Below are 27,194 nucleotides of genomic sequence, written 5' to 3'. Positions count from 1 at the left end.
TTTAGATTTTAGTTTGTTGGATTGAATAAGTGCAATCTAAATGTCAAATAAAATATTTTGTATTTTATTAAATAAATAATTTATATTAACAAATTACAAATACGACATGCATGAGATTTAGGAGTCTAAATCCAACAATTAATGGGTGTAATAATTCTCTTTTGACGTGCTGATGTCATTCGAGTATCATTGAATTCGCGTCACGTAGACTCGTCACACATACCATTGATGCACATGACAAGCTCATAGCAATTATCAACATACAATAATATAATAAAATAAAAGATACCAAGTCTTAAATCTATTATGTACGTTTACAACAAATAGTTCTAAATCCGTCGCCAAGAAACCACCAAGTATGGGATGACTCTCTTTATCTTGCAGAAGCCACACTTTGATTCTCGAACGAAATATAGGGATGAAATATTAACACTCAAACATCCATAAACCACCCAATTTCATGACCAAAGTTCGAGTTTGACAAGAAAAAACTGACCTTGGAATGTCCAAAACTCCAACCCAAAAGTCCTTTTAACAAATCCTCCTAAGGTTTCAACAACCACAACCTTATCTAAGCAATAAATAAAAGGTTAATAAACCAAAAGTTTCAGCAACCAAATATCGATATTTGTGTTCTAAATTCTTCTAATTAATTAGTTATTTAATAATTATTAAATATGTAGTATTAAATTAACCATCATAAATAAAATCCAAATTATTATATGTCATCTTCAACAATATGTAGTTGACATACATATGAATCATGTTCGAGTAATAATCAAAGAGTATAGTATATGAATATTAAAGAGGCTAAAATTTCACAAAACTGTCATATGCAACTTGATCTTAATTTTGAGTGAGTTATGAACTTTTGTGTGTGAGAGTGACTCGAGTTGCAGACTTGATATGTTTACCATTTTGGGATTTTACAAAACAGGGAGCTAGAAATGTAGTTTCACAATATGGAAATCAATCCTTCTCATAGGGAAAAAATAGATGAATAGTTCTATTAAGAGCTGACTCTAAAATTTGAACAAGGTGCTCCACTCTCTTGTTGGCCTGAGAGAGACTTGGTTTATGATCGATCAGGGGAACAGTGAACAAATTATTCATTAGAGGATTTGGTACATAAGGAAATAGAGGTAAACAGAGGTAAAACAAAATTTTCACTCAATTTTATTTACAGACAACTTGTGAAGTTATTATAATTAATCGAACAGAAACGCAAATATTATTTGCATAGTAATAACTTTAAATTCTTTTAGCATAGCTTAATTATAATTTCATATTCTGAGGACGCCTCTGATTCGGATGCGATCTCAATTCATTTATGTCTCCCTCTTAAAAGTATGATGTTACATGCTTGAACTTCTACTTGGTTATCCCCGAACCACATCTTACTAAGAGAGGTTTTTCTCAAATACCATCAATACAGGTTTCAAAATTTGGAATTGACACCTACTAGCCCTAACATTTCCCTACATCTCCTACGACTTAGCTACATCCTGCTTGCTTATCTTGAATGCTTCTAAGTGTGATAGTTATCTCCATAAACCAATAAGAGCTCCTCCAACATGTTTGAAAATCACTCACATGCTTCTAAAACAGATGATTAAGTGTGATTTAATTTAATTGCTCATGACGTAATTCTACGGTGTTTTGTCTTGTAGCTTTCGAACACAAAACAAAAAGATTATAAAACATGTCAATAAATAAATTGGCAAGCAATCAAATTTTCTTATAAACAGTAAAGACCAAAAAAATTACATAAAACATATTAACACTTAATTCTGATAAAATTTATAATGATAAGATTATTACAAATTTGAAATCATTAAAATTAAATTATTAGGAGTACAAATTAAAAAAAGAAAAAACTGAATTATAAAAAATATGAAAGTTCCAAGGACACAAAAAAGTATATATACATATATGTATGCATACATACACATATATGTAAAATTTTAAAAGGTCAATTCATCTCCTTTCTTGCACTATTATTTCATTTTTTTTGTCTTTTATTTTGAAAATTAAATCTATTTTCTTAATACGTTCAATGACTTCGGTCTTTTTTAAATATAATAGTTGAATTTTTACCAAATTCTAAAAACAAAAATAACTTTTTAAAACATAATAGTTGAATTTTTAACTAAATTCTAAAAACAAAAATAACTTTCTTTAAAGTTAATTTTTCAGTTTTCAAAATGTAACTTGGTTTTTTAAAACCATTAGTAAAATATAGATTATTAATGAAGTTGGATCTAGAAGCAATGTTTATAGACTCAATTTTCAAATAAAAATAGAAAAGCAAAATGATTTCCAAACATAACCTACGTAAATTCCAAAAAGGTAAAAGTTTCTTCCTAAGTATTTGGAAGAAGCAACAAATTAGAGAAGAGAATACTCTAGCTTTTCAAGTCAGATAAATAAATAATCGCTGTCATTCTTTTATCCTCGTAACATATCAACTATACATGTATTAATCAGAACATAGCTTAGTAAACGGGGCACAAACTACTACTTCATAGATCAATGGCCGACTCCTATTCTGACGTATTGAACTGTGGGGAAAAAATGTAGAAATGAAAAGAAACGACGCATGGAGATCAAGCTCCTACACCAAACAAAACGGCATTTTATTACTCCCAATGTATCACATCACGTGAAACCCTTCCATTGGTTTCCCCCTCTTTTTCCTTAAATTGATTTACAAATCAAAGTGAATATTAAATAATGTGGCTTTTTTCGCAATTGCAGGAAGCAAATAACTTCATATCTATATGTACCTGCCTGCAGATCAGTTATCCCTACAGAAAGACAATTGAATTGCAGGCCTTAATCTTCTTCAAATCCCCCTTCATACATTTCTTCGTCCCCATCTCCAAAGTCATTGTCATCTGCTTGCGCTTGATCGGCATCTCCAGCATTGGGTTCCTGAAGAGCATTTGCCTCAGTTTCATCTTTCTCGCCCACTGGCCCAACTGGAGGTTCATTCTTGACTCGCATTGATTCAACACTTACGTCACTGAGAAATGTGGTATATGGCTTTGGAACCTGCAAAGTGTAGCTTATCGTCATGGAACGGAAGTTGTTTATTATGTACCGACCAAAATAAAATGTAGTCTTAGCCAAAAGCTTAACCAATAATGACAATTGCTCTACGAATGGTCAACGGAAGCCTTGCCTTAAATAAGCAATCCCTCTTCTGGGCACTCTCCACCAAGTTATTCCAGTGTTCATCCCTCTTTAATGTTGAAGCAGAGCCTACCACCTGAAATGAGCAAATTTAGTTCAGTAAGCTGAGAGGAATTGTATTGAAGAAAAACTTCTCTGCTTAAGGTGTCATCTTACCAGGATAGAAGCTCTTGCTCTAGTGATACCAACATTCATCCGACGACAATCAGATAAAAACCCTATTGACCTATTCTCGCTTGCCCTGACACAAGAAAATATGGCGATGTCCTTCTCACGTCCCTATAAAAAGAGAATGATTTTACTTATCATGCAGAATACCGAATGATGACATGAACTGAGGCTATATTTACAAAATTCTAAACTTGTTACAATATCAGGCACAATGCATTCATTTCCAATGTCCCTAGCTAGCAAGCTCAAGGAATCTGTTGAATTTGGAACAAATATGAAATAACTAAATAATGACTAGTAATTCAATATATATTATTCTATACAATAATATTCAATATTATAGACATACGTGAAAACCCTAAATAAAGACTAAGAAAGCATTTATTTTGTCATATTTATAAATATTTTGGTTCATTCTATTATATTTGAAAACAGCCCTTATTACTATTTTATAAAAATGAAAATTTTCCAAGGCCCAAAACATTGGGACTTTACAAAAGGCACACCCTTAGTTTCTGTCCCTTGCCCTTTTTCAAGGCGAGACACCAAACTTGTGCCAAGCTCCTAGGCACGCCTAAGAGGGCTTAAACCACTGGCTTTTAGCTAACTAGTTTTCTGAGTTTCTCAAAGAGGCATTAACAGCCATGCACAAGCACAAAATCTAAACTTTCCAATTATACCCAAAAAGTTTTCAAACACACAATGACTTGAGAAGATAAACCAATTACCTGACACCCGTCAACACTTGTAATATCTACTATACCACTAGGATCCATTCCAAACAGATCCACAAACTTTTCTTGGAGAAGTTTTACTTGCTGGCTATAGGGTGATATGATTGCAACCTGAGAATTTGACTTCAACTCTGGATATGAAATAACCAATTTATGATACAAGTGGAGGACAAAATCAGCCTCATCAACGTTCACCCAAGATCCACTTCCTGGGGGCTGAGATTCTTTCCCTTCATGTAAATCAAAGAAACAGAAAGGACCATAACAGCGATATGCATGCCACGCACGTGTTGTCCGTAGTTTGACATCTGGTGCATCCTCCAGTGACTCTGCATAGAATTCCCGGGATGGAAAGCTTCTGATCTGTTGAAAAAGAAGATAATTGAGAAAAGCAAACTTTGATAGGACATAGGACTAAAAGTTGAAAATTTTATCAAAGTCCACACGGACAATGTAAGGGGAGAGAGAATGTTGAAATATGAAATAACTCCCATACCTCATTCAATAAAATAGAATTCAATAAATATGGGCATACATGGAAACCCTAAATAAAGATAACTAGTAAATTACAATAAAGTACAAAAGACTAATAAGCTCCTATAATTACATATATATTATAACACTCCTCCTCAAGCTGGAACATTATAACACTCCTCCTCAAGCTGGAACATATATCTTAATCAGCCCAGCCTGGTACATAAGTACTCTATTCAAACATCACTCAAAGCTTTTGAAAAGATATCTTTGTTCTCCAATCTTCACACATCCAGTAGACACCAAACCTTATTATATTTTTTCTTAAACAAAATGTCAATCAATTACAATGTGTTTAGTACGCTCATGAAATACTGAGGTAGAAGCATATGGAGAGCAGCTTGATTGTCAATCACAACTTAGTCAGAATTGTAGTATTAAAACCCAACTCAATCCAGAGTTGATGCAACCACATTATCCACACACTAATTGTGTCATTGCGTTGTATTATGACTCAACACTTGATCATGAAACAACGTTTTGCTACTTACTCTAAACCAACTTGCCTCCAACAAAACACAATACCCAAAAGTCAATCTTTTGTCTTCTTTTAATCCTGCCAAATAAGCATCTAAAAAACATTCAAAGTTCATATGACCATGATCTTTATATAAGATCTCACGTAAGGTGCAGCCTTAAAGTAACACAGAATTTGTTGAATTGCATCCCAATGTTCCACGGCGAGTGAGGTCATAAACTGACATACGATGCTTACCGCATAACCTATGTCTGGATGTGTTACTGTAAGGTAATTCAAGTTCCCAACTAGTCTTCTATATCTTTCAGGATCCTCAAATGGTTCTCCAACTTTAAACAATTGTAGACCAGACATCTTTGCAGTACTGCATAACTTGACTCCTAATTTTCCTATCTCAAGTAGCAAATCAAACACATATTTTCTGTGACATAAAAATACTCTTCTTGCTTCTCAGTACTTCAATGCCCAAAAAGTACATTAGTACTCACAAATCTTTAGTGTCAAATTGACTTTGGAGGAAAGATTTGAGAGACAATATACCTAATGCATCATTATCGATTATAACAATATCATCAACATATACAACAAGTAGAAAACTGAGCGATCTAATTTTCTTTTCTTCATTCCAAACAGCCCAAGTACTTTACTAAATTTACCAAACCATACACGTGGACTTTGTTTCAACCATACAAGGATTTGCGAAGGCAACAAACTTCATCATTCTCCTTGTAAGCAACAAATCCAGGTGGTTGCTCCATATAGACTTCCTCATAAAAATCATTTTTAATGTCAAGCTCATGTAAAAGTCAATCTTGAAATGTTGTCATTAGCAATATGAGAGAATGTATCAAAATAGTCAACCTCTTATGCCTGAGCATAACCTTTAGCCACAAGGCATGCTTTTAAACGAGTGAAATATGAAAAACTAAATAAAGATTGGCAAGTACATTCACATCCTTTAGTGTTGAAGGTGATCCAAACCACACCGCAAACTGTGTTAAACGAATTCCACGGCTTCTTCAATAGCAAGTACATTCACATCCTCTAGTGTTGAAGATGATTCAAAACCACTTTGGCAATACGTGACCAAGAATCAAAGATAGAGTGAGGGAGGTGGAAACATTTCTTGGCAATGTAACTCTTGTCATTGCTCAAAAATGTGTTCTTATATAAGGGCTAGAGCTCATTTATTAGGCTGAGGTGGTTATGGAGTTGGGGTGTGTAGTAAAGTTACTCCCAAGATCAGGCCCACGTGCAAAATTAAGAAAATGGGGTGAAAGATCGTACAGCTAAAAAGACTCCTAGAGACATTCCTTTACCACCTCCATTTGTAGTTTCTGATAAATTTCAAAAAAAAAAAAAAAGAAATTAGTGTGAGTAAACGCCCCTCTCCTTGACCAAAAGAAAAGAAAAATTGCTCCAAGTGCAATAGAAAGATCATTTAATATGGCATCAAAAGACCAACTACATTTGCTTATTGCACAGAAGTTTTATAGTTCAGGATTGCCTTTTTGTTTAGCAAAAAATCGTATATTATATAACTCACACATTTGTGCTGCAAAGAATTTATTGTCGAGATATTTGCCTCCTGGATATAATTTGCTGAGAAATACTCTTCTAGGGAGAGAAAAGACAAATATTGAAAGATTATTACAACCCATCAAAGATGGGTCGACAAAAGGGCATAAGTATTGTGAGTGATGGTGATTCACAAAAAAGACCTTTGATAAATTTGATGGCCGTCACAGATGGTAAAGCGATGTTTTTAGAAGTAGTGGATTACTCAGGTGAGGTCAAAGATGAATATTTTAATGCAAATTTGCTGAAGGATGTGATTAATGAAGTTGGCCCACGAAATGTGATTCAAGTGATCACCAATGCTCCTAACTGCAAGAGTGCACGCCAACTAATTAAATCACTCTTTCCGACAATTGTATGGACACCATGGGCAGTACATACTCTTCATCTTGCTTCAAAGAAAATATGTGCAACAAAAAATGTTAAAAAACAATGAACTTGTCTATGAGGAATGTAGTTGGATTTCTAATATTGCTGGTGATGAGATGGCGATGAAGAATTTTTTAATGAATCATTGCATGAGGCTTGCTATTTTCAACAAATTTGCATCTTTGAAATTACTTTATACGGCAGAAACACGTTTTGCATCAATCACTATCATGCTTAAAAGGTTCAAACTTATTAACGGTGGTTGTAAGTTATGGTCATTAGTGACAAACAAACATGCTATCGAGAGGATGACGTGGCAGAAGCAAGATATGTGAAGTGATTGATCTTGGATGATATTTGGTGGGATAAAATTGATTACATCCTTTCCATCACTAAACCCATATACGGCATGATTTGGATTTGTGATACAGATGCACCAACCCTTCATTTGGTTTATGACATGTGTATAGTATGATTGAAAAGGTAAAAGCTACAATATATAGTCATATAGGCATGAAGAAAAATTTCAAGATGAAGACTTCCTTTTATGAAATTGTTCATAATATTACCATTGATCGTTGAAACAAGAAAAATACTCCACTCCATTGTTTGGCTCATTCTTTGAACCCAAGGTACTTTATAATAATTATAATCATATTCTATTCGTCTTATAGTTTCTAAAAGTAAAAGTTCAACATGGTTAACTTGTATTTTGGGTACTATAATGAGCAATGACTTCAAAAAGATCCTAATCGACTACCTCCACATAAGGACAATGAAGTAACTCATGAGAGAATGAAATGCCTCGAGAGATATTTTCCTAATGTACAAGATTGGGCCAACTTGAACTTGGAGTTTGCTAGATTTTCAACAATGAGAAAATATTTTAATGATATTGATTCTGTAACGGCTAGGTACAATGCAGATGCTCATGATCATGGGGTATGCATGGTGTCTATGCACCAATGCTTCAATCAATTGCCTTTAAGCTACTAGGTCAACCTTCCTCATCTTCATTTCGTATAGGAATTGGAGCTTGCATTCATTTATTAATTTACTTAGGCAAAACAAGTTGTTTTCAGTGTGCAGATGATCTAGTATATGTCCATAGATCATTTTGTGCTAAGTAATGTGTCTTTGTTGGGTATCGCCATCACGGTGAGCTTATAAATGCTTCCATCTTTCTTCCCGAAAATACTTCATCTCCATGGATGTAATATTTCTTGTGGATCAACATTTCTTCCCTTTAGTCATCTTCAGGGGGAGACAACAAATAAAGACACTAACTGGTTCACATCTTCAGTCCCTATTGACCTTCCTGAACCCATCCTACATGCCCATGACACTATTCTACCCACTGAACACCTTGAATAACAAACTACAGGAGGAATTTGAAAAAGGAAATGGTGTCCCCTACTGCTCCACCAGCTCCAGTTCATGGATCTGAACTACCACAAGCTCGAGGTACTACTAGCTCTGATAATATTAACTTGTGTGTGATGATGATATTGTTGATTTGGCTGAGAATGACAGGATTGATATGTTAGTTCCAAAGTATAACAAGGTTGCAAACAGTGATGAAACTTTGATAGAAACACAAGTTGGTGATGCTCATCCTCGGGCTAGAAAGGTAATCGAAATCCCATTACAAATGGGGAATCAGACAAATAAGGGGATTATGATATCTCTCTTAACATGCCCAGTGCGTTGAGAAAGGACACCAGGTCCTGCACCAAGTACCCCATGTATAGATTTCTGTCTTACAGTAATCTTTCTTATGAGCTTAGGACATTCACTGCCAGCCTTGATACAACAACAATACCGAAAAACATATTATGGCTATGGAAATTCTTGAGTGAAGACTATCTTCATGGATGGGAGCTCTTGAAAAGAATAATAGATGGGGCCGCTCTTCTAAAAGGGCATAAAACAAGAACTAGGTCTTTTTGCGGCAATTAATAAAGAATGGTCACTCTATCAACTTGAAAAATGCATTTTTGAATGGTGAATTAGAAGAAGTTTATAAGACCCCCCCCCCCCCCCTCCCAAGGGTTTTGAAGTTCAGTTTAATAATCAGGTATGTAAACTCATAAAGTCTTTATATGATTTGAAACAATCACCGAGAGTGTGGCTCGACCAGTACATTTATTAAGTCCCAAGGTTTCACTTAGGGACACTCTGACTACACGTTTACAAAAAGGTCAAAATATGGAAACATTATTGTTCTAATTGTCTATGTAGATGATATTGTCTTGTTAGGAGATGATACGGCTAAAATCACTAGGCTAGAAAAGAAAATGGCTGGCAAGCTTGAGATCAAAGATATAGGGAATCTAAATATTACCTTGGAAGAGAGGTGGCAAGATCAAGAGAAGGGATCTCTATCTCAAAACAAAATACACCTCTAGCTTGTTAAAATAACGAGTATGACCAGATGTAAACTTGCTGAAACTCCTATTGAATTTAATGCGAAACTGAGGGATTTTGTTGACAAAGTTCCTTTACTAGAAAAACTGATTTACTTATCTCCATTGTTTTGAAAGGCGCCGCTAGGTGCGCACAGGCACAAGTGGCATGGCTTGGGCTTCTCCTTGAACAGGCGAGGCAATCTGCCTAAGTCGCAGCTTAGGCGCGCGCCTTCCATGAGGTGCGAAGGTGCATAAAGGAGCTAGGCACGGGCTTTTATGGCATTATATCGGTTAGGCTTTATTAATTAAAAAAATATATTATTAGACCTTTTTCTAAATTTAATTACGTGGCTTCAAAGTCAAGAAGCGAAAAGGTTGTTGTTTCGTTCCCAATCTCTTGGTCTTCTTTGTCGTTTAAATCAAGCAAAGCGTCTTCAAAAGAGCTTTGTCACCCACGCTGGCCAGGGCCACCCTTCTTCTTCACACAAATCACAATCACAGCACCTGGATTCTTCTTTTTCCATTTGGTCTCCCTCTTCTTTTTCAATTTGGTCTTCTTCTCATCTTCTTCAAAACAAATATTTGGTGCCATTACTGTCTTTTTTGGTGCAAAAACAGAGGAAAAGACAAAGAAGCTTCCAAGTTTATTTTTTCCATCATTAATCCTTGCAAAATCATTACCGGTTAGCCAAACTTCATACTTTCAATTTTCATAACATACTATGTTACTGCTAAGTCTACCATACGATTGACAATTTGTTTCGAATAATTTTTTTGTTTTTCAATAACAATACGTTCAGCCATTGCTTCAGCTTCCATACTGACATCAACAACGGAGGGTAGATTAGCTAACTCAAAAGTGACCAGAGCAAGACTAGTATATACAACCTCGAATGGGAACTTCTCTATTGAGTGATTTGTCATGTGTTTGAAGGCGAATTCTGCTTGGGGTAAAGCTAAGTCCCACTGTTTTGGCTTGTCCCCCCTAAGACATCGAATGAGGTTGTCAAGAGTTCGGATGATCACCTCTGTTTGGCCATCAGTTTAAGGGTGGCTAGGGATACTAAATAGGTGATTGGTGTCGAATTTCTTCCATAGGGATCTCCAAAAATGACTCAAGAATTTTACATCTCTATCCAAAACTATTGTTTTAGGAATTTTATGTAATCTAACAATTTCTCGAAAAAACAAGTTAGCTATATTCAAAGAGTTTTTTTTACAAGGAATGAAATGGGTCATTTTACTAAAGCGATCTACTAATACAAAAACAGAATCATGACCCCTTTGAGTTCTTGGTAAGCCTAAAACAAAATCCATAGATAAATCCTCCCAAATAGTAGAAGGAATAGGTAAAGGAATGTGCAAACCAGTATTTTGAGAATTACCTTTAGCTGTTTGGCAAATAAAGCATCTTTTGATGAAGTTAGTATCATCCCTATTGAGTTGGGCCAAAAGAATTTAAAGCTGATTGCAGCCAATGTTTTGTCTCGGCCAAAATGTCCTGCTAATCTACTAGAGTGTGCTTCTTTAATTATTGCCTCTCTTAAAGATGCATTAGGAACATACAAAACATCACCTTTGAAGAAAAAGTTAATAACAATGTGGTAATCTTTGCAAGGTTTATGGTCAGAGCAAGTTTCCCAAATTCTTTTAAAATCAATGTCAGAAGGGTACAAAGTAGGTAAGTGATCAAATGCAATGATTTGAGATTGGAGGGTGGTGAGAAGTATACCTTTTCGGTTGAGAGCATCAGTAGCCTTATTAGACTTACCCGAAGTGTGTTTAATTACAAAGTCGAATCTTTGCAAGAATTGTAGCCAGCGAGCACGCATTCTACTAATTGTTTCTTGGGAATTCAGAAAAGCGAAAAGTGGTTGGTAAGCAAGATAAAAGTATTAGAAAGTAGATAATGTTCCCATTGTTTTAGAGCACGCACAAGGGCATACAGTTCCTGTTCATAGATACTCCAATTTTGTCTAGAAGTACTTAACTTTTCAATAAAATACTCTAAGGGGTGGCCTTCTTGACTAAGGATAGCTCCTATACCTAAACCCGAAGCATCTATTGTGACTTTAAATGGTTTATCAAAGTTAGGAAGTTTTAAAACAGGGGAACTAGCTAAAGCTGATTTTAATTGACTGAAGTTGTCTTCTTCAGCTTGACCCCATTGGAAACTGCCATTTTTTAAACAGTTCGTCATAGGTGTTGCAATAGTGCTTAAGTTTTTGGTTGAGGCCAAGAACTAATAGAGTCAATCTCTTTAGGATCAACAGAAATGTCATTGCAACTTATGATAAATCCAAGAAAACGAATACTATAACACAAAAATTCACATTTTTAAGGTTAATTTGTAATTCATTTTCCTGTAAGGCTGTAAAGAGTAGCTGAATGTGTTTTAGGTGATCTTCCTTAGAGGAGCTATAGATGAGTATGTCATCAAAATATACCACAATAAATTGATTCAAAAAAGGTTGTAAGATTTGGTTTATTAATCTTATAATGGTGCTAGGGGCATTAGAGAGATCAAAGGGCATAACTAACGACTCAAACAACCCTTCATTGGTTTTGAAGGCTGTTTTCCACTCATCCCCAGGTTTAATTCTAATTTGGTGGTAACCACTCTTAAGATCTACCTTGGAAAAGATGGAAGCCTGATAATTGATCAAGGAGGTCAAATGAACGGGGAATGGGAAACCTATGACTATAATTTTATTTATAGTTCTACTATCCACACAAAGTCTCCAGCTGTCATCTTTTTTTGAAGCAAGTAGGGTTGGGACAACACAAGGACTTAGACTAGGTTGGATATGACCCTTGTTAAGGAGTTCTTCTATTTGTTCATGCAAAATTTTGTACTCCCTAGGGTTCATTTGATAATGTGGTAGATTAGGCAAGGTACTACTGAACATTAAGTCTATAGTGTGTTGTATATTTCAGAGGTGGCAGTGAAGTAGTTGGTTCATGGAAATTCAGCTAGAAGATTTGTTATCTCACTAGGTATGTGATTTTTTGTAGGTGCAGTGCTGTTTCCCTTAATAACAAAGACTAATATAGGTGTTGTTTTTGGAGGCAGGAATTCTTTACCCTTATTATTGAAAAAAGTTTTCCATTATTAGGGTTAGGTTTTGTTTAGGGGGGTGCCTATAGGTAAGAGAGCTACACGATGGCTCATCCAATCAAATTCAATAATGTTTGCCCTCCCTCTAAGAATATAATTTGTGTCATATTGCCAAGGTCGTCCTAAAAGTATGTGACAAGCATCCATATCTAGAACGTCACATATAATTTGGTCTTTATAGTGTTGTCCTATTGATAAAGAAATAGTGCAAACCTCATTGACATTAGCTTCTCCCCCTTTGTTTATCCAACTAACTTTATAAGGATTCAGGTGTGGGTCAATTTTTAAATTTAGGGTAGAAACTAGTTTTTTAGACACTAGGTTTTGACTACCACTATAAATGATAACTTGACAGACTTTATCTTGAATGGTGCATCTTGTTTGAAAAAGGGAGTTCCTTTGAGGTATCCGATCAGTTGTGGGAGTGAAGAGAATTCTTTGGATTACACAAGATAATTGATCTCCTTCATCCGGGGTTGAAATCTCATAGATGTTATCTTAATCGTCCTCTTCTTATCCTTCTTCAATTGTTAAAGTCCTCCTTTGAGGGCACTCATTGGAGAGGTATCCTTGTTGACCGCACCTGAAACATTTACCCAAAGTAGGATGGTTATAAACATTGTCAACCTTCTTTTTTGTCTTAATCTCACCTGGTTTGGTGGCTGGAATCTTTGGTAGGTTTTCATCTTTCTTGGTTGACTGTGAAGTTGTATGGAAGAACTTCCTTGTTTTGGAAGTTTCTGAATGAATTAGTTGGGTTAGCTCTTTGTTTGTCCCAATTATTTTTTCTTTGAGAAATCTTCGTTTTCTTGATCTCTTCATTGTCTTCAATCTTAGAAGCTAAGGTGATGGCATCTGAAAGAAAAGTTAAAGGATTTAAGTTTACAATATCCTTAATTTCATCTCGTAGACCATGAATAAACCTGAAAATTTGTTGGTGTTCGGTTTCGGGAAGATTATTTCGAGCACCAAGTCTGTAAAATTCTTCTGTATAATCCATGATGCTTCGTGAGCCTTGATAACACAATTGGTACTGATTGTAAAGTAGTTACCGGTAGTTGATTGATAAGAGTCTTTTCTTCATTAGACATAACATCTTTGGCCAATTTCTTATAGGTTGTTTACCGAATAGTCGTCTATTGTTTTGTAATTGATTCCACCAAGCGCTTGCACCACCTTGAAATTTGAGAGCAACTATTCGAACCTTCTTGTGTTCAGGTGTATTGGCATAGTCGAAAAAATTCTCTACATTCTTGATCCAATCAAGAAACTTCTATACGTCCATTCGTCCATTGAAGGTAGGAAGATCCACTTTCATACGTATTTCTTGATCTTCTTGATAATACGGTCAAAGTCTAATCCCTCGTTGTGGTTCTTAATGACTGTTCAGCAAGTTGTCTTCATCTGAAGAGTCAAAATCGTCTAACAAATGTCCAGGTAAGTTGTTTTCATATAGTTGGTTATTACGGATGTGAACAGGTTGATTTCTGGGTCGTCCTTGGTTTGCAACTGGGTTTCTTAGTCTTTCTTGTCTTTTTTGATTTGCTGTAATTGGGTTTCTTGGAAGCTGGATTGCTTCTTCTACCGGTTGGGCATGAAATCTGGTAAAAAGATTGGTTAGTTCTACTCAAGATTGCTGTATATCCGACTATACTTGTCGAAGTTCTTCAATAGCTTGTTCTACTAACTGCAAGCGTTGGTTGAACGAGGCTTCCGCGTCCATTTTTATGAGTGGTAAGATCCAAGTTTTTGTGGGAAGGGTGAGCTAGGATCATGCTCTAATACCAATTGATGCAATAATGCAGAAACTTTAGGACTTTTCCTTAATAATACTTCTAATGTGTTTTATTAATGAGAGGAAAAGCCTTTATATAGGCCGGAATTTACGAGAGTTGTTGAAGTTAGTTATTTTAAAACTAACTCAAGAATAACTAATCTTAAGATACAAGAATGGTAATTCAAGATACTCAAGAATTCGCTAAAGAAATGTTAAAGAACTTTAAAGAAACATCAAGAAAGGATGATGTTCTACATCATTGTCAATCGTATGACAGACTTAGCAGTAGCATAGTATGTTATGAAAATTGCAAGAATGAAGTTTGGCTAACTGGTAATGATTTTGCAAGGATTAATGATGGAAAAAATAAACATGGGAAGCTTCTTTGTCTTCTCCTCTATTTCTGCACCAAAAAAGAGAGTACCAGCACCAAATATCCAAATTGAAAAACAAGAAGGGAGACCAAATGGAAACAGAAGAATCCAAGTGTTGTGATCATGATTTGTGTGAAGAAGAAGAAGGATGGCCCTGGCCAGCGACGATGATAGAGCTCCACTGAAGTCAGAAAGGGAACGGAAATGACAAAGCTCCGTTGAAGACGCTTTGCTTAGTTTAAATGGCAGAGAAGACTAAGTGATTGGAAACGAAACGACAGTCTTTTCGCTTCTTAATTTTGAAGCCATGTAATTAAGTTCAAAAAAAGATCTAATAATATATTTTTTTAATTGATAAAGCCCAACCGAGATAATGCCATAAAAGCCCGTGCCTAGCCGCTTTACTGCACCTTCGCACCTCAAGGAATGCGTGGACCTAAGCCATGACTTAGGCAGATCGCCTTGTCTATTCAAGGAGAAGCCCAAGCCATGCCACTTAGGGCCTAGGCACGCCTAGTAGGGCCTTTCAAGACACTTTGACAACCTTTAGCAATCAAACAAAGTGGAGAAAATATCTCCAGATAAATTTCAACCAAACGATTACTCAACGATACTCGACGATAAGCTATTCTATTAATATATATTTTTTGTTTGTGCCTATAGTGGAATGGTGGGATAACTTCGAACAATCAAGTCCAAACTTGCAAAAGTGTGCTGTGAGAATTTTAGGTCTTGTAGTGCTTCTGGATGCGAATGTAATTGGAGTCTGTTTGAGCAGGTTACCTTTCCTCTCCTTAAGTACATTAAGAATGAGAATCAAATTTTGTTAATTCAATGACAATGAAACTTTCTAATTTTGCAGTTTCATAGCAAGAAACGAAATAGGCTTGCTCAAAGTCGTTTGAATGATTTAGTGTTCATCAAATACAATAGAGCATTAAAATGTCTATAAAAACCTTCAAAATATTGTGGACCTCATCTCTTTAAAAGATATTGATGATAGTAACGACGGGTCAAGTGGAAGATTAGATAACGATTTTGAGAAGGGGGATGAGCTGGTATTTGACGATGATTCTTTAACGTGGGGTGATGTTTCAAGAGCTATCGGAGCAAAAGAACCAATCTACTATTCTAAAGCTAGTACCACAGGAGCTAAGACTAATATTTCATGCTCATCCGTGTCTACCACACAACCCACACCTAAATAAGTAAATTTAGATGGTTCCAAGATTGAAGAAGAAGATACTAATGGCTATAAGTCCAACGAAGGAGTGCATGAAGATGAAAACCAATTTAGTAAATGATGAGTTTGATCTTTTAGAGTTAACTTATATTTTGATTGTTGTTGAATGTTAATTAGTTTTTTCTGTTGTGTTTTGTTTTTTTGGGCGATAATTGACCAGTGAGATAGTGTCTCACATGATTTTGGGTAGAAAACTAATATTATAACCATGTTTTTTTTTGAAAAGGAGACAAGTCTCTTAAATTATTATTACTAAAAGAGTCTTTAGCTCAAAGTACAAGACTATTATACTAGGAGCAAGAGAAAAGAGAAAATTCAGCCTACCTCAACCTACCTCTACAGAAAAGCTACAAACAAATTCAAGCTAAACATAGAAGAGATAAGCTAAACAAAACCATATCTGAATAAATCTAATTACAAAGCATAATGCAAAATCCTCTCATAAAGAACTAAATTGAAACTAAAAACTCTCAAGAAGATACAACCCTTTGCCCCAAAACTACCTAACCAAATTCATGCATAATCTAGAGGAAGCTCGAAGAAGTCTTCCACTATTCGGCATCGGCATGAAGGATTTACTTACCACCCATATGAAGAGAAATCCAAGAATGACTAATGTTGGTCTTACATTGAGGAAAAATACATTAAACTGCTAAAAAATCAAATTAGAATATTCCACAATCAGTTGCTATTGATTTTAAATGATCAGAAATTTTGCAAGACCGAGGACAAAAACGAGTAGCAGATGGCAACTTTGCAGATCTTGACTCTTCCTCGCATTGAAAGAGGGAATTGAGATCAGTTTCTAGAGGCTCAAAATGTTTCTGATTTTCAAGTTCAATTGACCTACCAAATGCTCCATTCCTCACTACTAATGCTGAAAGAAGAGTCGAATAAAGACTCACCCTTCTTGTTGGATTGATTGAGAGGGGTTTTGCTTGGAGAGCTCTTCAAAAATTTTGCCTTGGAGTCAGGCAAGGAGAACTCAAAGTACTTAAACTGGATAGAGGGGGAATGATGAGAAATATTATAACCTTGGTTATACACTTATATTTTATACATTGTAGTTAAGTCTCATTTCCACCCATGAACACTTTCAATTTTGTAGACGCATACATACATACGCCTTGAGCCTTTTTAAAACACTGCTTATCTCATACTAGACCAGATATTTCCTACACTGTCAATGTTAGTCAATTTGTGCAGGCACCCTATGAAGAACATATGGAAGATGTGAATCGAATTTTGAGATATTTGAAAAGCTCGTCGACTAAAGGTCTGATGTTAAGGAAAACTAACAAGAAATGCATTGAGGCTTATACCCACTTTGATTGAATAGGATCAGTTGTTGATAGAAAATTTACCTTTGGTTATTGTACTTTTGTGTGGAGAAACCTAATTATTTAGAGAATTAAGAAGCTAAGTGTTGTTGCTAGAAGTAATGCTGACGCTAAATATAAAGTTATGAGTTTAGAAATCTATGAACAAATCTGATTGAAGAAAGTTTTATGATCTTCACCAAGACAGTGTTTTACCTGTAAAGTGGCTACAAACATAGCCAATAATCATGTACAACATGATAGAACAAAACATATGGAGATTGACAGACACTTTATAAAAAAGAAACCGGACAATGACAGTATCTATATTCTGTATATTCCATCTTATGAACAAGTTGTTGATGTTCTCAACAAAGGGTTACTCAGGCCAAGTTTTGACTAATGTATTAGCAAGTTGGGTCTTATCAACATCTATACCCATCTAGAGGGGGAGTGTTGGAAATAAGAGGCTTTGTTGATAGTTTATAGCCCCAAGGGTATTTAAGTTTTTATTTTACTAGAGCCTGTAAAGTTGTCTTCTTTCGTATCTTTCACGATGTGTGTGAAAATAGTAAAAAGTGATTCTTTATTGTGGTTTTCTTTCCTTGTTATAGGGTTTTCCTAGTAAACCTAGTGTACTCTTTTTCTACCATTTAACAATATATATATAACATGTCCTGTCCTACTTTTCTAGAAATTGGCGTATCATCAAGTCGTGTCAAGTCCACTATCCGTGCTTCTTAGCCTCTATTTATGTGGCTGTAGTTTGTTCCAAGATCCATTGATGATTATCTATTTTTTTTTCCATTAACACTCGCAACGTGCTCATTTCATTAGTACCCTACTTAAAAGAGAAAACAAAAAGAGCAGATGATATTTACAAAGGTCTGTGTTATCTTACTTCGGGATGCATTCTATACTGGATCTTCAACATTGTAACTGGATACCCAGCTGTCTGAAATCTCTTGAACAAACTCTTGTCATATCTGAAAATTAATCAGTTCCCAGGTAAATAACGATTGTCATATGGTGAAATGAAGAAGGTATTATGACTGGTAAGGAAATACTCTACCCAAACTTCTTCGCTGTTGTAGAAATTACAGTGGCTGGAAGTTGCTCCGGATCACCAACCTATGACAAAGGAAATCGAATAAATGTGAACTGTAGTGTTGAAAGACAGGCTAAACTTCAAGAAAGGATGGGCAATAGTCCACATGGCAAAGGCTTCGATAGTTCATCCACAAGTAGTCAGTCTACTTTTCGTGTTCTGACATATTCAGAGCTATATGTCTAACAGGTTAAACTAGTAGTACTAATCAAAGATATTCAAAAGAGACATTTTGCATCTATACCAGGAATACTTGTTTGCATCCATTAGCCAGAGGAACAAGCGTTGCCAATTCCACCTGTATCAAGAAAGTCATGAAAGGAAAAAACAGGTCAACATTAATATGATATGCTCTCGATTGTGGGAGTATGTACACATAGGCATAAGAAGCAATGTTGTCAAAGCACAAAGCGCACTCTAAGCCCACAAGTCTCTAAGCCCCAAGGTGAGACAATAAAAGGTGTCGCCAATGGGTTCTAAAAGACGTGATGGAATGGGTGTTGGAGAGCCAATTTGCCAATGGGTTGAAAATGAAGATCCAAGCTGAGGTAAGCAAGCTAAAGCCCCTGTGGCCCAAAAGAAGTTTCATTTTATCCAAACCCATGGTCTGGAGGGCAATCATATCCGCGACCTTTCTAATTGCCAATGACGCCAATGCAAGAATAGTTACAGAAGTTTTTATAAGAAGAGATTCAATAAGAGGCAACTACTTATCCAAAACAACCTAGAAAGATCTTATGCCAATATCTAATTTGAAAATTAGTGATGTAATAGGATTGGGGTAAATTGGGCTATCTTGGTCAAATTCTTGATTAATTAGGATTAAAATTAGTTTATTTGATTGATTAGGATTACGATTGGTTTGCTTTCCAATTCTAGAAAATTGTTTTTTGTATTCATTAACAAAGATTCTACAATATAATTATACAAGAACTTTTCTCCATTAGTCACTTATGCTACTCAATTAGACTAAAAGCAACATAGGAAATCTAAAAGCAGCACTTACAGCCTGCGCAGCCTCATCTATTATAACAACATCAAAACCCCGATTCCATTTGCTAAACAGAGAAGAACCGCTGAAACTGAGTGTGGAGAAAACCTGCCAAAGTACAAAAATACTGAGGGGGCAAAGTTGTCATGAGCTTACACAGAAAGGCTCAACAATAGGAAAAATGTTACATACAATAACACTCTCATCCAGAATTGCAGAACGAATACTGTCCAAGTCTGTCCCTGAAGCCCCACTCTTCTCTTTACCCGTATTCATATTGTTTTTCTTTTGTTCCACCTGTAAAGGAAACTATGTCAACCAACTTAATCATTAATATTATTCGGTCTTTTTTTCTCTTCTTATATTCCTGCTAGTTTCAAATTAATATTGTTATCTCTTTTGCTCTCTTATCTTCTTGCTGGTTTCACTTTTTGATATATGCATCTAACATGCATGCAGCAATCATTCTATATGTGCAATGATATGTTTTACATGTTTCAAGATCATTGAGGATGCTATCACATTGTATGCGTTCCAAAAAGTTGCACATAAATTATGGGTGTTTGAGTGAGTGACTATGTGTGTCTGTGTGTCTAAGAGAAACAGAGCATATTCGATGTAGTTCTGAATATTCCCAGATGCATACAAGTTCTTTCATGGAGACCGCCTTTATGGAAGGATGGGGTTTCAGTCCAATGCGCACAATTTTAGGAGTATATGGATGATCATTTTCATCACGTACACCTTCACTTGCCAAAACACACAAAAAAAGGGAGAAAATATAGAAACTACGTTAGTTTGCAACAACAAAGCACCCAATAATGTGTACAGGGATTAAATTGTAGCAAGTGGCCCTTTTATAGAAAGAATCATGGCTTCCCTCATGAGGTCAAATGAGGAAACTGAGATCAATAATCTTCAGCATTAGGGCAACATATTTCAAAGAGTGCATGCCTGTCACAATTATATATGTGCCAAAACAGAAAAAATTAGCCTGGGTGGATTCTAAATGATGACATACTACAAATACTATGCAACACAGAATAGATATTCCATACACTGTGCATATATTGATGCATGCCCACTAAGTCGTAGATGAACAAAAGATATATATTTTTGTTTTCTTTCAACATCTCCATTTAACTTGAATCACAACTAGACTACATGATGAACTAAGTAGTCTATGTTGATAAATGCCAAGAGTAGAGCTCATTCACAGTTCCCCTTATCTTTGGTTAGGAAGGATACCTACATCTCCCCTTTCCTTTTTCACTCTTTTTTGTCAATAGATAATGGACAATGTTTATTACCCAAAAAATAGGTTTACGTTGTATTATTAAGAAACGTACTATTAACTCAATTGGATGCTTATGGCTATTGATAGACACGACAACTTGTGCAACGCTTCCTACTTGGCCGGCCTTTGCAAACAGCAACAGACACTTAACAGTACAGTACCTTAATAGTTGCTCCAGACAGCAACAGAAACTTAACAGTACAGTCCCCTAATAGTTATCCATAATTTCCAAGTCAATAAAATACAAATTAGAATACAGTACAATTCACATGGGCGATGAACAAGTACAGAGGGAAAAGAGCGAGGGTAGAAGGGATATAACTTTACCAGTGTTCTGAACGCGAAGAACAATCTCATCAAGAGCAGAGTTAGATGGGGCACATACAAGCACTCGTACACGATACTTACGATTTGACTTTACTACTTCTGGTTTCTACATAGAAAATAAAGTAAGGATCCGTGACTTAGAGGAGTTAGCTAGATACAATGTCTATACTTCAACTTACCAGTTCATTTCCTGAGGTAGGAAAAAAACCATCATCGCCATTTACTGGCATTAGATTATCTCTAGGATTTATACCATTTAACCATGGTGATGCTTGATTCCAGTGATCGTATCTGTAAAAACATTTTTAAAGAAGTGTTTAACATATACCTTTTTCATACAGTAGAACATATTTATCGGCATCAAATAATTTTGATATAGATTCTGAAAGTAACAGGACTAAGAAGCACGGATACAAGCCACAAGAAACAAATACTACACAAGATGGACATGGTAACACAACTGCCAAAATAATATATTTCTTGTATATTTGACAAAGAGAGAAGTGTTTTCTTAAATAGAAGAACAACCCACTAGAAAGAAGGAAAGAATAAATTTGGCAAACATAATATAAAATATAGTACAAGAAAGGAAATAATCAACAACATATTTTTCAAATTAGAAATTAGGACATGGACATGCCAAAGGCCCTTATTAATATTTACATTTCTTTATATAACATTTAATACAATTTGTAGCGAGCTAAATTAAAAATAACGAGTTTGATTCATTTCAATTTCAAATTTTATCATCTTTATCCTATATTAATATATCATTACTATACTAAGCAAGTATTGGCAAAAAAAGTGTCAGATTCATATTCACATGGTAAAATTAGCGTTTAACACACATTATGCTACAATGTGTGAATAAGTGTCCTCATGTCTGAGTGCCTGCTACCCAAACAAAAAATTCATGCTCCTTAACAGGTTATATAAAGAAATGCATAGTTTCTCGAAGGTATATTAACAGTTGAAAATACAAACATAGACATCCAAGTAAACTACATGCACATCAAATGATTCCAACCCTATCCTTCGTACAGAGTGATGATGAACAATAGATATAATAACAGTTACATACTTCTCCCTCACAGGTAACTCTGATCCATGTCTTGTTTCAATCAAACCAATCCTAAACAGGAGAAAAAGCAATAATTTGAGAACATGCATGTCAGAAAACTGTTGCTTGAGCAATGATGGAAGATAAAGTTTTTCTGTTTCTTTTACGTGGAGTGCATCCTCGCTGGTGTGGCATGCAGAATGGCGCTAAGAAGCCCAAGGATGGTTTGTGTCTTCCCAGTTCCTGGAGGACCCTAGAAGGTATAATATATTCAGTATTTGTACTTTAAAAATAGTAATATTGTAATGGAAATAATCTGCAAGTCTGCAATTTGTACATATTTCTGAAATATACAGTCTAAGCTAAAAGTCACATTTCAACCAATTAAAAGACTAAAACAGAGACCTTATTCAAAGATCTCCACATAACATTAATTACAACAACCAAATAAAAATAACAAGGAAATGAACTTAGTCAATATCAGACCATCCGTGACTGTGCCTTTGGCTCCTTGTTCATGGAATTAAAGGTTCTAGAAACGTGTGCTTCAGTTCCGCTTTACGTGAAAGAAATACAAATAAAGTTATATTTTTTTTTGTTGGGTGTTAAAAACAATCTCATTATGAAATAAAGAATTATTCAATCATAGAAGACAAAAGGCACGTATGGGAAAGGATTGAATAAAAAGTCCAATATAGAGAGAAACAAGAGGTGAAGGACTCTATAGGCTATCTCCAAATAGAATGTCTACCATTAAGAAAACTTCACAAAAATAATATAAAAATAAAAAGCAAGTAAATAGTTCACTTCAGAATCTGCAGATTAAAAGCACCCCCAATCCAAAAAGCATCTAAAAGATTGTTTCCTTTGATACTATGGGTTCCTGTGAAGTTGGTAAAAGTGAATTCTAAGATAATGAGGGAAATCTCAACTAAAGATGAACCTCCATACGACAATAAACTGATACAAACTTTAACAGGCCAACAGGCTATAGCATTTCTAAGTAAGTAAAATTATAGATAAAAGAAACACGGACCTGTATGAGAACAAACGGTTTACGCGACAGACCAGCCTGCAATTAAAAATTGTATACATTCAGAAAATAGATGCCATAAATTAAGCTTGCTAAATAATTCAAAAAAACCAAAGAGCAGGAAGGACAAGAGAGAGAGGGAGGTATAGGCACTTGAATGCATGAATCCTGAAGAATTTAAACCAGCAATCATCGGAAGGAAAAACGAAAAATAAATACCGGACAAAAAACTACTAAGCTTCTTAATCAAACCGATACTAACTGACCTGTACAGCTGCCTGTTGGGATTCATTAAGATTTTCTTGCATATAATCCTGCAAAGGTTTGGAAATTTTCCAGGCTTGATCTTTACCAGTATTCTTATCAGCAGCTGCTAATATCATTTCCTTAAAAGGTAGAGAACTAATAGACCACAATGCTATATATTCACGAATGATAGTTGATAAACTGCAAATCTGCAAATTCAGCAAATATCTTAGAAAAGCTCTAACCACAAATAAGAGAATGATTTTGCAGTTAGTATCTATGAACTAATAAATAATAATAATATTATTAAAAACCAGCAACAAGAAGGATAAAGCCATCGTGCAGAAAACTTACAGAAACTAGCAATCATGGGAAACTTTTACCTTTAAACTATAAATATATATTCCATCTTTACTAGAAGAAGTAATATGGGACTGCACTTTCAGAAGTCTTGGAGAAGATATGATTGCCTCAACGTCTTTATGTGTGACTTCTCCCGCCAAATACATTCGAAGCCTTAGTTTACTTTGTTGGCGACTTTCCACTAATGCAAAGGCATATGTGGTGGGTAGTTTTGTATTTTCCTGAAACTGCGATATATACTTGGATGTGAGCTATAAGAAGAAAAAATTAAACTCACAAACCAAGTTCAATAGCCATACAATCAAAGCATTTAGGAAGATTCTGAACAGAATTAAACGCTGCAAAGGATAACAATGCAAATGTGAACTAAGTCTTTGCTCGTTCTATTCCCCCATTTAGGTTTTCCAGATTTTTTTTTCAAACTCGATGTTCATTAGACTCATTTTTCTCTTAGCCTGAGCTATATCAGACCTGAAAGAAGAAAGGGAAGAAAGCCAGCAGAGTTTGAAGAAAAATGTTCCATAAGGAGACTATCTAGGTAACAAAAACAACTACAGCGCGATTTTTCTCTTCAGTTCTCTAAACTTCAATATGATGTTGGGGGGCGGGGGAGAAGAATGAGAGTAGAAGTTTTTTATTTTATTTTTCCCTCACCTTCTCCTTGGAGAGAAGCAAAAGATCGTTTGGTGATAGGAAGTCACCCTTTTCACTGTCTTCATCCTTTAAGTCCTCGTCTCTAAGATACACCATCTCTGGGAAGTGAAATCCATTAACTTCATTGCACTCCATGATTGCCCTGAACTTCCAATCCGATGCTGCAAATCCCAAGCGCTAAAATTTAAGACAAGTGATAATGTAGAGGAGAATTACTAATCATAGAAACTTAAACTAGTGTAATCTAGATATGGCGCTTCCCTCTCAAAGTAACCTACAACATATAAAAACGTAAAAAATACAATATTTCTAATCACAATTCCCTTTTAAAAGAGACCAATGCTTTAGGAAAAGAATACCTTCTTCATCCTCATTCCTCTGTATAATCTGGGCCTTGATTTCTTCCAACAAAAGCGGCTCAAAAGTAGAGGTATAATCGTCAACATCTTTATATGTGGATTTCACTTCCTTTAAACCCAAAGACGCTCCATCTCCATCATCCTCCTTGCGTTTCTGCTTTCAAGAAGACTGAAAGTAAACAAAACGAAGCCAAATTCGAAAAATAATCAACAAAAGATAATTGAGTTCAAGTAATCAAACTTTGGAGTTCTTGAGAAGCCGAAAATAGTCCCAGCTGAGAATAATTTTGAACAAGCGACTGGTAACAGATTCTTCAACGGCTTTCTCTTTATCTACAGCCATTGATCGAATACTTCCAAACTGACCCAAACATAACAACAGAAGAGTTCCAAGGATTCATAATAACATTCAAACACTTCAATCCAATTCGAAAAGAAACTTCAAGCAACGTAGCTTACCTAATCTTACTGAAGACTCCGGACCTTACTGGTCGCTATCCGGAAACGACCGAACTGGTTAAACTGACTTGAGGCCAATCGAGAGTAGTTCAATGCCGAAACGAGAACAATGTTGCCAAGGCCTCTCGAAGCCGTTTAAAGTCGTGCCCACAATGCGAGTGAGATTCGTGGGTTAAAACTCGGTGGCAAGTAAATGGGTCGCTGGAGAAGAACGCTAGGCGTCTATCTGAGTGGGTTGTCGCCGGTGAGGCTAGTCGCTCGTGGTCTGAGGTCGAGTACACCCACGCCGCTGTCTGCAGGTCGCTGCCGCTGGAGGCTCGCCGGACAAGGCTGGACAAGAGTGGAAGATGGAGCGGCGGTTGCGTGAGGCAGTGAGGGGATGGAAGAAGCTGATGCGGTCACCCTACTTTTTTCAAAAATTTCGAATTCGTCGTATTTTAATCCAAAAGATTTAGCAAATAATTTAGGTTTTCTTAGGAATTTTTTAAAAAATAATATTATTTTAATAAATAATAATAAAATCAGCGGAAAATTGGAAGGATATTGCAGATTTTCAAACTAGAAATCTGTGGAAATGGCAAATATTAAAATAGAAAATAGAAAAATAGCAAACTATTATATTTTTTTTATGGCAAAGCTTGTCTTAAATATTTTTTCATTTTTGGTCGAAATTACCCCCTCCACGGATGAGAATTATCTAAATACAAATACAGTGTAGTCATGAGATTGAAAAATCAAATAAAATATCACGTATCGATTTTTTGTAAACACACCGATAATTATTAACTAAATCAAAAAATTATTATATTCTTCCAAATATCCCTAAACATATTCAATTGATTTCCATATCCCCTAATTATTCCGATTTTTATCTTCAAATTAATGAAAAATAACTTCAAATATTTAATTTTTTAATGCAATAATTATAGATTCAAACTATTATAGATTCAAAACTATATAATGCAGTAATTATTTATTATCATAAAAAATATTAACGAAAAAATATTCAAATTTTCATTTTTGAAATTTTGGAATTATACATTCGAAAGTGAATACGTCCTAAAATAATGGCAAAGATAATGCAATAATTAATTATTAACAAAAACATTAAAAAAAGTAATGAAAAATCATTTAAAAGACTCAAATTTCAAAGCTCACGTAAATAACAATCATTCCCTAAAATTGGCAAATATAATGCAAATAGTTAAGTTTAGATTCAAATCTCAACCCTCACTAAAATCATGCCAAATACAATGCAAATATTAATTACCTAGGGAAAAAATGTGAAATTAAGGGAAACAAAATTAAAAAATTCGCCGGAAGACCATATTGACAATCAATCAGAACACTCATGGCTGCAGAAACGTAAATTTTAACGAAGAATGTAGCAATGGATATTGTTTTCAAAATTTTAATTGAAAAAATCGAACGGAAGGTTGAAGAACGAACACAGTGGTACAAACGATCAGAAGGTTGAAGATAGGTGGAAAGAGATCTGGGAACGGTTTCGATGAAAAGCAATCGGTGATGCAAAGCGATTAAGTGGGAAGCGATTTTAAAAGTTCCGGTGAAAAGCAATCGGTGGTACAAACCAATTAAAAGGAAGGTCGCGGGTACCTGGAGCGACAGTGGAAAGCGTTTAAAAAACGGAAGAGAAAGCGATTGTATTTTAAGAAGGAAAAAGGAAGGAAAAATTAGGGTTCTCTTAGAGAAGTGGAGTGGTTGCATGCAGAAGATGTGATGTTTTACAGAAGATGATTTTTTTTTTTTTTTTTTGGGGGGTGGGGAAAGGGAATTAGAAGATTGAATGGAGTATATAATATGTATTAATTATATGGTATTTGTGGTTTTTTTTACTATTGTATTTAGAAATATATATTGTTAATTAGGTAGCGCATTTAAGGCATAGTTGTCCCATTTATTATGTGAAAATTAATTGTTTTGCTATTTTGACGATTTAAAAATAAAATTGTCATTTATCCAAAGTAAACCTTATATT

General features: G+C 35.2%; 1 protein-coding gene across 2 annotated transcripts; it reads right to left on the bottom strand.

The window, feature by feature from the left end:
* Window positions 1-2,406: 2,406 nt before the first annotated feature.
* On the bottom strand, window positions 2,407-25,622 carry LOC103499555 (probable helicase MAGATAMA 3). Of its 2 annotated transcripts, XM_008462572.3 has the most exons (21): window positions 25,196-25,622; window positions 24,978-25,097; window positions 24,737-24,890; window positions 24,378-24,538; window positions 23,744-23,950; window positions 23,381-23,569; window positions 23,118-23,153; window positions 22,249-22,334; window positions 22,103-22,153; window positions 21,201-21,312; window positions 21,022-21,127; window positions 20,044-20,141; window positions 19,590-19,694; window positions 19,413-19,505; window positions 18,651-18,704; window positions 18,371-18,429; window positions 18,200-18,284; window positions 4,095-4,463; window positions 3,352-3,474; window positions 3,185-3,271; window positions 2,407-3,054 (listed from the first exon to the last, which is right to left on the bottom strand). In XM_008462572.3, the coding sequence occupies exons 2-21, from the start codon at window positions 25,077-25,079 to the stop codon at window positions 2,836-2,838; spliced, it is 2,496 nt and encodes an 831-aa protein (XP_008460794.2). In that variant the 5' UTR covers window positions 25,080-25,097; window positions 25,196-25,622; the 3' UTR covers window positions 2,407-2,835. The 2 variants fall into 2 exon arrangements, with proteins under 2 accessions (XP_008460794.2, XP_050945337.1); XM_051089380.1 differs by lacking the exon at window positions 24,978-25,097 and having other exon boundaries at window positions 2,407-3,271; window positions 24,378-24,554; window positions 24,737-24,905; window positions 25,196-25,620.
* Window positions 25,623-27,194: the final 1,572 nt, after the last annotated feature.

Source organism: Cucumis melo, chromosome 8 (assembly GCF_025177605.1).
Source record: "Cucumis melo cultivar AY chromosome 8, USDA_Cmelo_AY_1.0, whole genome shotgun sequence".
NCBI classification, from domain to species: Eukaryota; Viridiplantae; Streptophyta; class Magnoliopsida; order Cucurbitales; family Cucurbitaceae; genus Cucumis; species Cucumis melo.
The sequence above is the reverse complement of the archived record's forward strand: the minus strand, read 5'-3'. Positions and strand labels throughout refer to the sequence as shown.